Below are 17972 nucleotides of genomic sequence, written 5' to 3'. Positions count from 1 at the left end.
GCTAAAATTCGTTTTCTAGCCCCCCCCCCCCCCCCCTACGACGTCATTTATGGACGACCCCAAACTGATATTAAATGTATAGTCTTTTCGAAAAGTCTATTGCCATTAGATTTTTCAATTTTTAATGTACTTTTAAGAACTTATCAGTGCCAATACTATTTTCATAATTATATAGCCTACTAAATTAGTTTTCTTTTTTAAAGCGCGATTCTATTTTGAATAAGCTAACACCGCGTTTACACTTGCACGTGTATACTATATCAGTGTTTCTTCCAGACTTTTTTCTCCGGGGGGGGGGGGCATGAAATTTTCGGGGGGGGGGGGGGGTGAACTAACATTTCCAGTGGGGGGGGGGTGGGGCGGACGCTGTTAAAAAATATATTTTCTATATAAATTCCATTTCGTTTGGATGGGCGGTACACTTTCTTCGCCCCCCCCCCATGAAATGCCTGGAAGAAACTCTGTATACTACATACACAGAGGCGTAGCGAGGGGGGGCGGGGGGGGGGGGACATATGTCCCCGGGCGCCGACCTTAGGGGGGGGCGCCAAATTGAAAGTTTGAGGGGGGGGGGTGCAAATGAAAAGTTCGAGGGGGGGGGGGTGCAAATCGAAAGTTTGAGGGGGGGGGGTGCAAATGAAAAGTTCGAGGGGGGGTGCAAATCGAAAGTTAGAGGGGGGGGTGCAAATGAAAAGTTCGAGGGGGGTGCAAATCGAAAGTTTGAGGGGGGGTGCAAATGAAAAGTTCGAGGGGGGTGCAAATCGAAAATTTGCTCCCTAGGGGGGCGCCAAATTGAAAGTATGTCCCCGGGCGCCGGGAAGAGTCGCTACGCCTCTGTACATACATGTCTAGAAAAAAAGAAATTCGCATTACGTGAGTAGCCCGCTCCACCCACTCTATACATGTACTGATAAAGTTAACTTGTAATTATATCTAAGTGCCAATAAGCTTTGTCATTTTTTATATAAATATCAACCCTAATAAATGTATGTGCATCTAATTCAAAATGTTTATCAAAGGTATGCATGCACTATGTACTATGTAGGGCTACTTTTGCCTATTCTTAATAAGAAACGTGTTACATATATTGTATATGGGAAAAGAGAATAAGAATCTTATTCTCTTTTCCCACTTTACAATATATGTAACACGTTTCTATAGTGCACACAAACTGATCTCATTTTAATGAATCAGAATTAAGGCTCTATATTAAAAAAATAAAGACGGACAATTCTGACCAATTAACTTTGAAAAGTTTATCAGCTTTTAAAATCGCTATATTTATTTTAATGCTATCTTGGTCGCCAAGAACCCGGACACTCATTTTTTTTATTGATTCGACGAATTATCTGTAGACTGGAATAAAACTAAACGAACGATATGCCAGTCAGGTCAAAGTTGTTTCTCTCGGTAAATAGATTGGTTAGTGACACACCCCTAAAAAAAACCATAAACAAAACATTGAAAACAAGCTTAACTACGACACTAACTATTTGTTAAACGCATTAAAATCTAATCTACTATCTTCATCACCAAATCCATAATTAGTAATTAGTGATATTTATTCGTTTTAAAAACAAAAATGGCCACAAAATTATTTTTAAATGTTATTTATTAATATACTATAATTTTAAATAATTTAGGCCTATTCTATATTAATTTTTAATAAATATAATATATAATATAGCCGACCCGCTATTTAGTTTTTTTTTTTTTTTCTACTTTTCAGTAATTTATAATTTGTGAATTCGACAGTACCAATGCTGCCACTGAAAATATTTGCTTAAAAACACTACCCCCCCCCCCCCCCCCCACGTGAAAGCAGCCTCCTCTTAGTTACCTCCTCTAAGTTTAAAATCGTTTCAAACTAAATTATCTGCCCCTAATAGCCGTCACCAAACCCCTCTGTGTGATTGTAAAATGTAAACAGCGTGACCACAGCTCACCAGACAATGTGGGGGTGGGGTGGGAGTGATAGTGATAGAGAGAAAGAGAGGGGACTGCAAGGTGGCGCTTGCAGCTTGTTTTCTAACGGCTCCCAGAAGAGAATTATATATATAGATTTACTATTTACTACTATTTATTACATTTAAATTAAATTTTAATTTATTAATTTACTTATTTTAGTATTTATTTTAATATTAGTATTTAGAAATTAGATCTATTCTAAATATTCTATTCTATTGAATTACTAAATAACTTTACTTTAATCATACTTTAATGTTAAGTCAATCTTATTGTATAGTAATCTTATAGATCTAGTTATAATATTGAGCTGGAATTTGTAGGTAGGATGGCCAGGAGACAACCACACCACCCTCAGCCTCAACAGCTGCCTGAGCAGAATCCTGCAGATCTGTTGGCCAGACACAATAAGTAAAACCAACCTCGGGCAAAAGATCTACCAACTTCTGACTGAAGAACAAATATAGATTGCCTACCAACGTAACCAGAGTTTCTTCCAGGCATCTCTTCGGCGGGGGGCAAAGCCCCCCCGAAAAATTTTTACCGCCCCCCCCCCCCCAGAACAAAATGAAATTTATATAATTTATATAGAAAATATATACTTTTAACAGTGTTCGCCCCCCCCCCCCGAAAATTTCAAGTGCCCTCCCCCCCCCCCCCAGACAAAAAAGTCTGGAAGAAACACTGAACGTAACCAGCAATGCTGTAAAATTTAAAATAGAAAATATAAGCCAGCAGAAAAATCTGTCAAAAAATCTGGTGATGAGAACTTGTAGCAGATACCATCAAGATAAGCAACACATTGAATTACCTGTTGAGAATAGCCCAGGACAGTGAACTCTGGAGAGCTGTAGTTGGCGACCCATGGTCAGGCAGGAGGGATTAGAAGTATGACAAATTCAAATATTAAACAAAAATGTCATTGTAGTTCAAGTGGATTGGATGCAGATGTCAACATAAGACAAAAAACCTGAACGTTAGAAATAAACATACCAGATCGATAATTTTAACTGTTAGACACAAATTGTAATGAGTGCAGTAAATATTGGAATATTTGTATGGAATTGCAAGCACTCTTGTTTAAAATGTACATTTACTTTATAAAATTAAATATCAGTTTATCTTAAGTTTCTTTAGTTTTAAAAAAATAATTGTTTTCAGTTTTTTATTTTTTTCTTACATAAACATCAAATGGGGAGGTTTTAGTCAAAGAACCAGAAAAGTTTAAACTTAAACAGCTAGGTCTGGCCCTATAGCTATACACACTAAGACATATTCAAGGTACTTCGAGAGATTTTTTGCTAGTGTTGAAATTACTATGCTTACTGTGGTGCAAGGAACTTATCATGGTCCTAGCCTTGACCTTAATTTTAATCCTGACCCTGATCTTAACCCTCAACCTAAAGCAATTTTTAAAATAACTTTGATACAGTATATACTGTCCTGCTTTTATTGTTATAAGTTATAAGAACCACAATATGTAGGCCTAGAAAGTTGAAAACTAGATTAAGATCAAAATTAATTTCTGTTGTTTAAATTACAACATTACCTAATATTTTTTTATATAAATAAAATAATATAATAAAATTTCAAAAGGTTTTACATATTTCTATTCACATATTTCAATTGTGGGTTTGCTATTGTAGTCACACAATTTTGGTATAAATAATCAGATAAACACAAAATGGCCTTCAGACTTTGTTATCTATGAATGAAAGAGGTCAACAGACTCCAGTCAGACTTTACTATTGGAGATAACATTTAGGCAGATGAGATCTGTAATCTAAGTAAGTAGAATGTGTACTTGTTGAGAGCTTAGTATTATAGCATTGTGTTGCTATACTCAACTTCACACTCATAATTATTTTAAGTACTGGTATAGGTGTTTTAAGTGTATAAATTAGCTTTGCTAAATAGAAATTATCTGTATTTTATATACAATTTTATATATATATATATATATATATATATATATATATATATATATATATATATATATATATATATATATATATATATATATATATACATACATGCATACATATAAAGAAATGAATGTGTATGTATGTATATATACATTACTTTTTTTATAATTATATGTAATCATTTACAATTTTTTTTCAGACTAACAAAATAATTTAAGTTATTTGTGCCATGGCTACACCAAAAATAGAAGTTGCACTAAAAAATTGCTGCCCAACTATTGGTGAAGGTCCTCATTGGGATGCAGCTACACAGACCTTGCTCTATGTAGACATCAACAGTGGGGGGCTGCATAGGTGGAACCCTGACACTGGAATTGAGGAAAAAATTAATTTAGGTATTTGGTTTTTTGGTATCATATTTTTGAAGTGAACAGCTTTGTAAAGTCTTTCTCCCAAAAGACAGCATTTCATTTACTTAAAAAATCTGTCTATTAATACAAAAATAAATTTGGGAATGAATGTTTTAATTTATGCTTTTGTAAAGTAATGATTAAGCTTTAGGACAAGCTGGTGACATACATAAAAAGCTCTTGTTCATTATAAATATCTAATACAACTGACCACTGAGAAAGAACACTTTTTATATTTTTAACTAAAAAGTCTCCATTTCTCACCTAGCTTGAGCAAGCAGGATTATTATGGGTATGCATAGGTAACAGGTTCACATAGGTAACATTTAGGTATACATAGGTAACATTCAAGTACACAAAGGTAACATTCAAGGTCACACTCAGGTACACATTGGTAACATTCAAGTGCACATAGATAACATTCAGATATACATAGGTAACACATGTACACCTGGGAAAAAAATAGGTAACATGTATGGGCTTTGAACTGACTATTATTCTTTCATCTACTGTGGCCTCAAAAACCAACAATTCTACTATATCTGCTCTATGGACAAAATATGTTCATCACACTCTCTGATTTATGGCTTAATCTACGTGATCATAAATAATTTAAAATTATTGTAGATGGGACTGTTGGGTTTGCTGTACCTTGTGATCGAGGCGGCTACGTCGTTGGCTTGAACAAAACGATTTCACACGTGGACTGGGACACGAAAACTGTAACAACGCTAGCAGAGGTAGAGCAAGATAAAGAGAGCAGGTTCAATGATGCTAAATGTGATGCTTCTGGTAGACTCTGGGCAGGTAAGGTTTAAACTTATTACCTGAAGTAAGCATTTACAATACCTGTTTAAGGTTTGATTCTGTGACAACAGTTTACAAAAAAAATTATGTTGCTTAGAAAAACTGAAAAAATTTATTTTTAAAAATTTTGAGGAAGATAATCAGATTATTTTATTAAACTTCTTAGATTCCTTGCTCACCAAAATCAAATTTCTTGTAAATTGTTGACATCCAATATACAGTAAACATTAAAGGGATGTTTTAAATATTAATGATGAGTTATTTGGTAAGAAATTTAAAACCATGGTGTAAGACCGAGTTGGATCTTTCCGAACATTAAAGAATTGCTACTCCTTCAACTGAATTGCAATTTGGAAAAAAATGAAGTTATCTCCCCTGCAGAAAAATAAAAGAATGAATGCAGACAATTTTTTTTTCTTCACATTTAAAAAATATTTCTCCCTAGGAACCATGGGGCGAGAATCAACACCTGGTGTGGTTCCCAAGGGGCAGGGAAGTCTGTATAGCTTCTCTACTGATCATAAAATAGTCAAGCATGTAGGCAACATTGACATCAGTAATGGCATAGACTGGACTGATGACAACACTGTCATGTACTACATTGACTCAGTGCCTAGAGAAGTTTATGCTTTTGATTTCAATTTAACAGAAGGAACACTAAGTAAGTCATAAATACAACTGTTAAAGAATTATATTGGTGGTTGTTTATTGAATTGTTTAAAGGGATAATGCAGTCAGCACAGTCAATTTTGCTTTCCCTACCGTGAGTCAGGTACCATCAAAGCTGGGTGGACTCAGGGACCTTTTACTGACTTGAACCCGGATTTTAACCTGAGACTTTTGGGTTAGCAGTCATATGCTCTACTAATTAACCATACCGTCTCTTAAATCTGTGCAGTGCAACCATTGAAATTATTTTGTATTTCAGACAGTTATAAAAATCAAATTGTTTTCAGGCTATCATTAAATCAATTTTCATTTCAAATCGTTCAAATTATTTTGTATTTAAGGCAACCAACGAACTGTTGTTAAATTTGAAGAGGGCACTGAACAAACCTACGGCCTACCTGATGGAATGTGTATTGACAACGAAGGCAAATTGTGGGTGGCTTGTTTTGCCTCTAGTAGAGTGCATAGGTTTGACCCAGAGACAGGTGAACACTTGTGAAGCTCAAACTTTTGTCCTGTGTCCTCTACCTTAAACATCTGTAAAGCTCAAACTTTTGTCCTGTTTACTTTCTGTAAACCTCAATTTTGTCACGTCCTCTTTTTTAAATCTCACAATATTGTCACATCGTCTTTTTAAAACATTGTTAATCTCACAAAATTGTCATGTCCTGTACCTTAGACATATACAAATCTCATTGTCATGTCCTCTGTATAAATATCTGTAAAGCTCACAAGTTTCTTATCTGTCCTCTTACTTAAATTTTTTGCTCCATGGTCTCATCCATTAAACATTTGTTCTACTCCCCTTTTGCTTTTTATAATGTCTACAAAATCATTAATTTTCATTTCACAGTAAATAGCTGATTTGAATAACCCATTCTATTACTAAGCTATGGTACTGGATGGTTTACAGGTAAAACATTACAGACCTTGGAGTTCCCTGCCACAAATATCACATCGGTTTGCTTTGGTGGCAAAAACCTAGACGAGCTGTATGTAACCTGTAGCCAATGGAACATCCCAGAGGAGAGCAAAGCCAAGCAGCCATTGGCTGGGTCCATTTTCAAAGTGACAGGTCTCTCTGTTAAAGGGAGAGCACCTAATAACTTTAAAGGATAAATGCAGGCATACTATGTGACCTCAACAAACTAAAAGCTAGATAACAGCAGCTTTTTTTTTACCTTTTTGCTTCAAATTGTACCATTTTTTAAATTAAATGCACGGTATGATTGTGTTATTATTATTATAAATATTATATTTGGATATATTATTTAGATATATCTTATGGAGATGATTTGTGACTTGGTTCTTTTATGTGTTTTTAGCTTTGAAATACTAAGGAAGTATTGATGCAATTAAATGGCATTTACAATATTTTTAATATACTCTTCTTTAAGCAAGCATAATATTGTTTATACAAATATTGCCTTTCAATACATTTAAGTGGGGCGTGGTATTATTTATTGAGGAGCTATAAACAGCTGTTTTTGTATTGCACAAGATTTTGTCTTTTAAAATTTAAATGTAATTTAATATCACTCAAAACTGGTGGAAATAAACAAATATTTAATATGAACTTAGTGATTTGATTGAACTGTTTGTTTGTTATTATAATAATATTACAATTATCTAGATGGATTTAGATTAGTTGGCCTCAGCTCAGTAAACTCTCACAGTGGATTTTAAATACTTGTAAAATCTATTATTAAAACATAGAGCTATCAGATTATAAAAACATGATTGTGTAGATTTCATATTGTCTATATTTGTAATATCAATATGTGGAAAAAAAAACCCAAAAAAAAGATGTACTAGTCCCAACATTGTTATGTAAACAAACATTGCTTAACTAGGGTTACCAAAAAATGCGCATGAAGGGAGACAATGTAAATGCCAACAAAAGGCAAGCTAATGCCTATGCTTCCTTTTGAAACTAACTGATGCCTACAAGTAAAGCTGATGTCTTAGTGTGGGAGTGCATGGTCCAACACACAACAGCTAATTAAAAAGGTCTGGCATAGGCTAAAGGTTGAGTTTTCAACCTACTGTTAGTTACCTGACTGAAGAAAGTAGTAGGTAGGGGGATGTGGAGGGGTTGGCACTGAAATTGAAAGCTTTTAATAGTAGCATCTTTTGTAGTATACTATTCAACAATTGCGCCTTAAATGTATTTGTGAGACAGACAAGTATAATGATAGTGCAAGATGTTAATAGACATTTAACATGAAGAATGTTTAAATACAAATAGTAAGGAGTGTTAAGTTGTATACTTCATTTTGTTAGATTCGAACTGTACTCGTTTGTTTTGAACTGGAAAATACACTAAACAATTAGGCACATTTGAAATTTTAAAATATTAAAAAAGACTGAGTTCACATATAATAACTTTTATTTGATCAAAAGGAAAATTCATTATTATAACCAAAACGTTTTGAAACACAAAATCATAATTACACATATTAGACAGGACCACTAATACTTATGTTACATCTGTGCTTAAAGAACAGTTGTCATCTTATGTATAACAGTACACCTCAAACAAAAACTAAAGAAAAATAAGAGAAATTTAAGTTAAGCAAATCATTCCATTTCTCTAAAATTAATTTTTAAAATGTTCAAATTTATTTTGAAGCTAACTTATAATCAAGCTAATGATAAATATCATTTCAAATTATGCCAAACTGCAAACAACTATGTGGTGATTACCAAATCATGCTCAACTTGAATAGTAGCTTACTTTGTAACTAAAATTTACAAAGGTACTCATACCACAGACAGTAGATAAAACATTAACAGTACATAAGTTGTACGTTAACTACATGTGAGATGGTAAAGAAAAATGTTCATCATTATTCCAAAAAAGTAGACCCTCATAAAAAGTATGTAAAATGCATATAGGTATAAAAATGTATGAATACACTGCAGAATAGAATAAATTTTTTTGGTAATCTTTTTAAGATGTTTGATCACACTCATTAAATTCTTTTTTAAAAAGTGGGATGTGATGTACAGATATTTGTAAAAAAAAAAAAGATCAGTAGATTATAAATATGTACAACATTGTACTTGCTCCTATATTTATAATGGATAAAGTGTACATTTAAGACAGAAAAATATAATTGTAAATGAATAACTTACAAATTCATTAGCCCTCATTGCTCAAAATGTTTAAATAAATTGTAGCTTTAGTAACAAAAGCTTATCACAAATTAGAGGTAATTAATAGTTTTTAATGACAGTATCAATATTCATTTGACTAATTACAGTATCGCAATAAATAAATTTACAATTTAAAACAAACATGTTATAATAGTATAATTACTTTAAGACCATAGACACCTAAAAAACAGCAAAAAATGTTCAACTTGAAGAAAAGACTGAAATGGTGCATGCAAGAAGTTTTAACAGGCTATTCTGGAGCATTGTTTTTTGAATTGACTTTTGACAACAAGCCTCTGAGTAAATTTGAGAAAGGAGAATGGATATTTTCTTGTTGAGCTTCATCAGCAGGTTGTGGTGACAGCGGTGGTATAACAGGCAGTGCTGGTGGCTGTGGAATCAATGGGGGTGACGCCTGCGAGGGTGCACGGTTAGGTGAGCCTGCAGTGGCAGATGGGGCCGTGTATGGAAATAGAGAATGTGCAGCTACTGCACGTGATGCGGAGCCTCTATGATGTACTGTTGTGGTGTGAGGGGTATACTTGTCATTGTTAACTTTAGGGGTATTCTTTTTTACCATAACTGACTGGCTGAGTGAACCTACAATGAGCTGTGGGCAAGGAGCTTGGCAGGATAATTTCTCCTGTTTACGTGAGAAAATAGCTTTCGAATTACATAAGGGCTCAGCTTTCAACTCACTGCTGGATGATTTTAACAAGTTCTGCAGTAGACTATAACTCTTAAGGTTGAAGTCAGCTTCCTTAGGGGAAGTCAGTAGGTTCTCCAGGACACTGGGCCGCATGGGGGTTTTGCCTGCTTCATTAGACAAGTTTTCGCTGTCATCAATTTTCCTGTGAGAAAGGCCCAGCTGAACACTTTCTACACAGGTGACTGGAGTTTTAGATCCGCTTGAACTTTCTGAAATTTCATTATACTCTTCACTATCTTCCACCTCCTGTTTGATGCAAACACCCTCATTATATGTATATAGAGGCTTCTGTTCTGCAGCCTCCTCTTCACTGTCTCTAGACAACGGGTTATTGCTCTGTAGCGTGTGCCCAGGCATCAAATTATCAAGCTGCCCTTTCTCTGCTGCCATTAACTCACACAGAATGCTGCTTTTCTCCTGGCCGTGTTCTCTTTGATCTGACATGGTGCTGTTCAATGGATGTGTAGATTGTTTAAATGTGCTCACATCAGACACAGTTTTCTTACTAGCTTTCCTGCACGAATGAGCTGCCCACTGTTTCACTGTCACACAACTGTTACAGACCAAACAAAGCATTTGTACTCTGGTTTTTTCAGCCAGAGATCTATTGACCGTCAGCACCCCTGCTACAGTATCAGGATGATTTGTCTTTACATGATGGGCAATGCCTAAAATACCATCTAGGTGGCTTTTAGAAAAGTTGCAACGTAAGCAATAATATGTGGTAGGAGCTGGGTCTAGTTTTTTAGCAGCTATTCCCAGAGAACCCAGAACTTGGGAATAATTTGTTGAACACTCTGAGGTTCTGGTGGAAACAAACTGGTCTAGGTAACCATAGTAACACAGCTTTATGTGCTCAAATATTTCTGCACCTTCAATGGAGAAGAAGGTGCACTGTGAATTAACTCCCTTGCAAAAATACAAAAGTGCTTTAGTACCTGGTTCAAAACTGGCTTTAGCATAGGGAACATCCATCGGGTGACTAAGCATTAAGTGCTGGCGCATGTCTAGCCTGTCTGTTGTTGAATAGCTACAGCTTAAACAAGTTACATTAAATCTAGGTTGTTTAGACAAGGGGTCTTGGCATTTCAGGGGGAGGCATCCATCATACTCAACAGCCGGACAACATTTCCTTGATCTTTTAATACTAGGGTGCTTGTTTTCTGATTCTGAACAATGATCAGACTCAGAGCTGCAAGATTCATATGTCTCATCATCCTTGCTAGGGCTGTGGTTGCGCTTTCTGTCAACAGACAACATGGTCTGACTATCTAAGCCTCTGTCAGAGTCTGTCCTAGGGCTAGAGAGTCTAGCCATTCTACTCTGCTCAGTTAACACTGGCCTCTGTTTAAAATCCATAGAATCTGATTTATTCTGCGTGGAATTATCAAAATCCCTACAGTCATCGTCACTGATTTCAGATTTTATCTTTACCAGTGGATTAGGCTGAAAACTCTCAAAGATTTTATGCCCGCTGCCACCTGTTTGATTACGATTAGTACACATCTTGACATGGGTGTCAAACTGAGCTTTGTTGTGGCTTTCAAAATTGCAATATCCGCACACAAGGAAAATATCCATGTTTTGTGATCTGGTAAAAGTGGATTCCAAACGGTCTTGAGCATCCCTGGCACTCTTTGGGAGATCGCCTGTTAGTAATTCCTTCAAAGACATGTCCGAGGCTCGTGTTCTTGGTGATCTATGGTGATTCACAGTGCTTGGACTTTCAGAAGTTTGTACAGTACAAGGGGAAGACAGACCGCTACTTCGATGATTAGAAACAACATCTTTTGGTTTCTGTACCAGTAGATTTCGCAGCAAATCAAAATTTTCTGTTTTATTAAGTTTCTCTTTGTTTTCACATTGTGAATTATTAGTGCTACTCCTTTCTTTAGTTAAACCCATTTGAGAATAATTATCCATTCCCAAGGGATCTTCTGCATTCATTAAAAAATTGTCTATATTTTTATCTCTTTTGTTTGGTGCTGGATTACACAAGAGGAGTGAGTTAGGGTCATCAAACAAACTTTTGGAATTTTTCACGGAGTGCTGCAAGTCATTGGAGCTGCCATCCTGTGTGTGGTGAAAAGTATTTCTGGCTTGTGAAAAAATAAAGCCTGGCGAATTAGAGACTGCATCTTCAAACTGTTTCTGCAGTCTTTCCACAGAAAGGGAAGACAAGTTAGGACTTAGGCTTCTATCTAAATCCTTTCCTTTACCTTCACTTAAAGCACTTTGTAAAGTTGGATAAGCTGACATAGTTTTAGATATATTGGTCGGGAGTGATTGAGATTTCTTTTTTGTTACATTTGAATCAATATTGTAAACAAAGGATTCAGAATTACTTTTCAATGTGTCTGAGTTTACAATGGTTTTGAGTCTTGATGGCGATCCATTACCTGGTTGTGAAACAATTGGTTCTGTTAGAAAAGATGGCACCTGACCACAATCTTTAGACATAGAATTGTTGTATAAAGTTTTACCCTCTTGTGATTTAGGTGAAGGGGAGGATTGAAGATTGCTTGATGAGGTCACTGACGCATCCGAATCGTCAAGAAAATGTGGCATTTGTGCAGCAATTTTACCATCACTAAACAAGTGGTGCCAGACTTTATCTCGCCTCAAACTTTTTTCTCCATTTGAATCACCAACTGCACTGGAGGCTGCTCGAACAACATCGTGGGAATTTGTACAAGAGCCATTGTCTTTACCGCTGATGTCAACAGTAGATGTATCAGGGCTTTCATTCTTGATAACTGGATGACTAGCAGGTGCAAGCGGTGTTCCAAATAGGTTTTGGCCTACCGTTGGTGAGTTTTCTTCAGGGGATGTTAACAAATGGCAACTGTGAACCTCAGATGAAGCCACAAAGTTCGGTAAACTTCTATGCAGCTGTGAAACATTGAGTTGAACAGTTTTTGTGATGAGGATAGGCTGCATCTCCTCGGCGTCAACGTGTTTGTAAAGCTGATGCTGCACTAGCCCACTACGAGTGAATGAGATGAAGTCACACATCTGGCACTTAAACATGTGTTTCTCAGTAACATGTCGCAGCAGAGTGGCCTTGTTATCCGTGCTATGATCACAAAAATTACAAAAATAATACGGCAAACTGACCACTGAGTGTGACAAGCCGTTACTTGACAATATAACACTTGCTGGAGAGGACAATGCACATAAAGATGAAGATATGTTCATTTTTGTTCCTTCAATAGCAGTTTCAGAGAACACCGACTCTAGAAAAGTTGAAGAAATAGAATTCCAATTACTAATCTTCATATTTTCCATTGGAAGCTTGGGTGGTGATACTTTTCCAGTCACTTCATAACTTTCATCTACTTTGGCCATGGCTGCTGTGTACTTCTTCTTGCTGATTTAAAATTCCTTTGAAGTTCTAGGAAGAAAAGTAAGTTGAAAATAATGCAGGGAAAAAAATGTGTTAACATGTAGAATTTGTCTATTATATTATTAATAAGATATGCTGTGAAACCTCTGCTAGTGACATTAAAATATAAGATAGGTGTAAAAATGTTGATGGATGGACAAATTCAGTAAAACTACATGTAACTTCAAATAACTCAAGTTTGGATCTTCAGTATGACATACTTTAGTCTACCCAGCTCTGGTGGGTATCTGACTCATTGTATTGTAAGGAAAGTAAAGGCATATTACAGAAAACCCAATACCTAGGACTGGACTTCATAAGTAACAATTGTCATCAATTAAAAAGATATAGATTACTACTTTTAAAATTGGCTGACCTCTACACAAAATAGTCTAGGGCCTAATAACAAATAGACCAAATTATTCATTTAGGCCTAAGTAAATTGAAATTAATAGGCCCTAGTTGAAAAGAATTGAATAGATGATGAATAACTAATATAACGACCTACTAATGACAAATACCTTTTAATAATTATCTTTGTGTTTAGCAGCAAGCCTAGACCTACGTGATCTACAGAACTATAATAGTGTAGTTACTAGTTACACTTACACTATAGGCCTATAGCTCTAGTCTAATCGTTAAAACCTAAGTTCAGTAAGTTCAATCGTAACTAGATTTAGATCAACTAGACTACTACTATATAATATCTAGATTAATTAATTCTACACCACACACAATAGTCTGTCGCTCGCAGTAATAATAGTGACTTTATAATCTAGAGTCTAGTAGTAGAAGATCTAGTATTCTAGTAATAGGCCTCACACTAACTTATTTAGTTTATTTTAATAGGCCTAGAGTCTAGTAATACTAGTAATAATCCTGTCATAACATTTCTATTGGTCAATGCTGTTATTTATTTGTAATTGTAGCCTATGGGCTATGACCTATGGTATTGACTCTCATCGTCATATAATATATAATCTCATAAAGTAAAAAAATAAAAAGATAGAGGCGGATAGTATTTATCTAAATAATGATTAGGCTATAATATATAGTATTATATAGTTAATATAGATCTAGCTCTAAATAAAACAGTGGTAACTTATTAAAAAGCTATAGATCTAGATCTAATTTTGTTTGTTGAATCAAAACACTGAACAGCAAGATGACTCATGTCACATTTCTCTGGCAAAAAGACAGCAGCAGAGTAGTGCAGAAACAAGATTTCTAGTGCACGAATAAAATTGTATAAAACCCAACAATAAGGGTCGAAACCTCTAATTATTCATCTTAAAAAATTATGAAAATCACTTACAAGTTAAATACTTAAAGAAAACACAAATAAAACACCATTTCTTGTCTTCTTTTGCTATGAAATTAAATAGCGCGAACTCCAAAAGCTAATCGGATTGCCAATCTCCATCACAATAGGAAAAACATTAAAAAGAGTAGCTGCCCTTGCCAGATAGTTTGATCGTTTATTCTGTTATTAAATTATGAAATATGCGACCACTTCAATTCTGCTATAACTTTTAATGATGATTTATAATTTAAATAATATATTATTTTAAAACTGAATAAAAGTTGAAATGATTAGATGAAATTCCGAAGCAGTAGAAATTAAATATTTTTTTTAGCTAAGATCACGAACTTCCAAGACCTTGACATTGTGTGACCAGGGGTCAAATTGGCAATACCCTACTTACACTCAAAACGAGGGTGAACATAAGGTGATCGATTTATTTTATGTACCTGGCTACAACGCCATCAATGATGTGAACTAGAGCTTCATGCTCCAGGTTTAACTAGTTTAAAAAATATATTTATTTATTTGAATGAACCAGGGCGAAGCGACCTGCATTTATGACAAATACTTTTCTATTTACTAAGTGCTTATAGGCGAACCCTTAATGTGGCAACATCTAAAATAAAATAAATGTGCTTCCATTCGTAAAACGACCACGATTCGCCACTGGTGGGGTTTTCCCACATTAAGGCTTTCGTCCTTGTACATTTTCTTCACCTCTATGTAACCTGGAAAGTGGGGAAAACCAACCTAACTAGGTCATATAACAGTTATGATAATATAATATTTGCCCTTACCCCAATTTTTCATTCATTCTACTTGGGAATAACCCAACTTAATCAGGCCAATCGTCTACCCTGAATAGTTGCTTCCCTTAATTTTTTCAAAGGGGCTTTATTAAAAAAAAATATTTTGAATCTTATAAATAAAGTATTCTAAAGTGTAAAAGCTGTTATTGTAGGTTAGCATTCAATGCATATATTTACATGAGTTACTACTGTCTTTTGTTAAAAATTTGCCTGGGTATTGAAGACATCGGAGAACGAGCAATGTGAGGACCGCTGAGAGTCGGGGTGAAACGCAACGAAGCATGTAAACCGCTTTATGGTTGAATTACAATAATAGGGATGGGGGGAAAGGATGCAACGAGAAATGTACTCAAACGGCGTAAAAAAAAAAAGGTGTGTGTGTGTAGGGCCATGTGGTTGTAGAAGTAGCGTGGGTCGAAAAACGGGTTAAAACTATATCAACAAGTTGTTGAATAAAGCAAAGTTAAAAAAAAAATTATATAAAAATGAAAGCTTATGGTAATAGAAGAAGATTTGCAAACTAAATTTCTTAATTTTTTAAAAGGAATTTTGTAAAATAGGCTTGTGGGGAGGGTGGGAGGAGGTCATTTACTATTTCCGAACAACTTCAGCATATATATGCAAACTAAGGGCCTGCGTCCCTAATTATACGGAACGCAGTGCTCGGAGATGAGTTAACACGAAATTCTCGAGTTTGGTACCCAGGTGTGGAAACAGAAATGACCACACTGTCCCTGCATATGCCGAGGTCACGGAAACAGGTGAAATCTACTTCATCTACCTATTTGAGAACCAGGTCCGAAAGTTTAACTTTTATTGTATTCAGTGGCGTAGCGAGGTCGGGTGTCCCCCGGTGCGGCACTTAATAGTGTCACCCCCCAAAGGCGTAGCGACCCTTCCCGGGGACAAACTTTCAAATTTTCGATTTGCACCCCCCCCCCCTCAAACTTTCGATTTGACTTTCTTCGGGGGGGGGGGGGGGCACTGTTAAAAGTAAATATTTTCTATATAAATTTCATTTCGTTCGGGTGGGGGGGGGGGGGGCATATTAGTTCTAATACTCGGCTCTTAGAGTTTGTAGAAAGAAACTGACTTATAATAAGTTATAAGTTATATCCTATATGTCTAGCCGATATCACCGAGAACTCAAAAGAAAACCGTCTAAAACTATACAAACTATGTTGAGCAGAATGGTACTCTATAGAAGATTAATACATTATGTCTAAATTGATTTTCTAATTCAAGTAATTGCCAAACACAAAAAAACAAAACAACAACAGCCAGATGATTTTATTGTACTAAGCTTTCAATCTATATGATCACCTATTACCACAAGATGGCATTTTGAATTACACCGTAGCTTGTTGTTTTTACATTTGCAGCAATAGATTTTGCAATAGCAGTGATTTGTTTAGTATTTTGGTTGCGCAATTGCGGCAATCTTTGTGCAATATGTTGTGCTATTGCAATTGCAAGCGATTTTTTGCGTGAAAATGTAATATAATTTATATAGAAAATATTTACTTTTACCAATGTCGTCGTCGTCCCGTCATCCAGTTAGGTTTTAGACTCCTCCCCCCCCCCCCCCCCCCCGAAATATTCAAGTTGCCCCCCGCCCCCAACACACAACACTTCTGGAATACAGTTATTTGAGAACCAAAATGTTCTGCCTAGGTTGTTGACAACTGGAGGGAGGACATATGATAGATGTATGTGTATATTATTTCCAACTTTGGCAGTCGTAAGTTGCATTGAACACTGGCCTTGGTATCCTGGTCAATTCGCGAAGTGGCCGGCCAATGTATAAAATACTCTGTCGATTTTGAGCTCAATAGACATTGGTCAAGCGTACCTTTAGCACTTCGGGCTTTGACAGTAACATATATACACACAAATACACACACACACACTATATATATATATATATATATATATATATATATATATATATATATATATATACATATATGTATATAACCTACCATGAAATACCTTCCATACCTTGAATTGAAGTTGACCTTTATGTCATTTTAACCCAAAAATATCCTAATCCTAACTTTCCTTGAACCCTAATGACGTCAATGTATCCATACATTTTTGGCACCGCGCCATGTCCTCTAAGGGTCACGTGAGTCACGCGCCATTGTGACGCACATGTTGTCCTCATACCCCATCAGAAGTAGGTCGCAACAACATCCCTGCACACAAAACCCACTGACGTCACAAAGTGGTCGTTTGGTTCTTTAACCCTCCGCGATACAAACAGTACTATAAATACAAATATTTAATGCTTTTGAAAGTTAAAAGTTTTCTTAGTTTATTCGTCTTTTTTTTTTTTAAACACGAATCAATTTTTTTAATGTTTAAATAAAAGCTTATAAAAAGAAAACGAATTTCATGGTTAGTTTATGTTTTTATTTTATTTATTTATTTTTGTAATTATTTACTTAATCAGGAACTTGCATGGGTCATTAATATTTGGACTTGTATGAATTTTGTTTGTTTGTTGTTGTTTTTTTGTTGTTTTTTTTGTTCAAGAATTTTTGTATTCATAGTGGCGTATCAGGTGTATTTTGTAGTATTGTTTCTCTGAATGCCTGTACATTTGCAAGAGTGACCAGAAAAAAATATTACCCGTTTGCATTAGCACACATTTTGACTTTTTTTTTTCACATATTTAAAAAAAAAAAGAATAACCCATTCAGTCTCTTTCGGGCATCTCTAAGACAAAATAGAAAAAAATATATAATCCTTGTCCTACTCGGAAAGTTCCCACCCCCAGAGGCGTAGCGAGGGGGGGGGGGGCGGGGGGGGGACATATGTCCCCG

General features: G+C 35.5%; 2 protein-coding genes across 4 annotated transcripts; one reads left to right on the top strand and one right to left on the bottom strand.

The window, feature by feature from the left end:
• The first annotated feature begins 1419 nt into the window (after positions 1 to 1419).
• LOC131928016 (regucalcin) lies at positions 1420 to 7349 on the top strand. The gene is made up of 7 exons (XM_059283908.1): positions 1420 to 1547; positions 3639 to 3752; positions 4090 to 4285; positions 4928 to 5107; positions 5553 to 5768; positions 6118 to 6261; positions 6690 to 7349. The coding sequence occupies exons 3-7, from the start codon at positions 4120 to 4122 to the stop codon at positions 6893 to 6895; spliced, it is 912 nt and encodes a 303-aa protein (XP_059139891.1). The 5' UTR covers positions 1420 to 1547; positions 3639 to 3752; positions 4090 to 4119; the 3' UTR covers positions 6896 to 7349.
• Positions 7350 to 8157: 808 nt separating this feature from the next.
• On the bottom strand, positions 8158 to 14810 carry LOC131928015 (uncharacterized). 3 transcript variants are annotated; one of them, XM_059283906.1, is made up of 2 exons: positions 14736 to 14810; positions 8158 to 13038 (listed from the first exon to the last, which is right to left on the bottom strand). In XM_059283906.1, the coding sequence occupies exon 2, from the start codon at positions 12990 to 12992 to the stop codon at positions 9186 to 9188; it is 3807 nt and encodes a 1268-aa protein (XP_059139889.1). In that variant the 5' UTR covers positions 12993 to 13038; positions 14736 to 14810; the 3' UTR covers positions 8158 to 9185. The 3 variants fall into 3 exon arrangements, with proteins under 3 accessions (XP_059139889.1, XP_059139888.1, XP_059139890.1); XM_059283905.1 differs by lacking the exon at positions 14736 to 14810 and adding an exon at positions 14345 to 14656; XM_059283907.1 differs by lacking the exon at positions 14736 to 14810 and adding an exon at positions 13551 to 13611.
• Positions 14811 to 17972: the final 3162 nt, after the last annotated feature.

The sequence above is a fragment of the Physella acuta genome, unplaced genomic scaffold, assembly GCF_028476545.2.
Source record: "Physella acuta isolate Inbredline_101_S28 unplaced genomic scaffold, ASM2847654v3 ptg001454l, whole genome shotgun sequence".
Taxonomy (NCBI): Eukaryota; Metazoa; Mollusca; class Gastropoda; family Physidae; genus Physella; species Physella acuta.
Note: the sequence above shows the minus strand (reverse complement) of the source record. Positions and strands in the feature narration are given on the sequence as shown.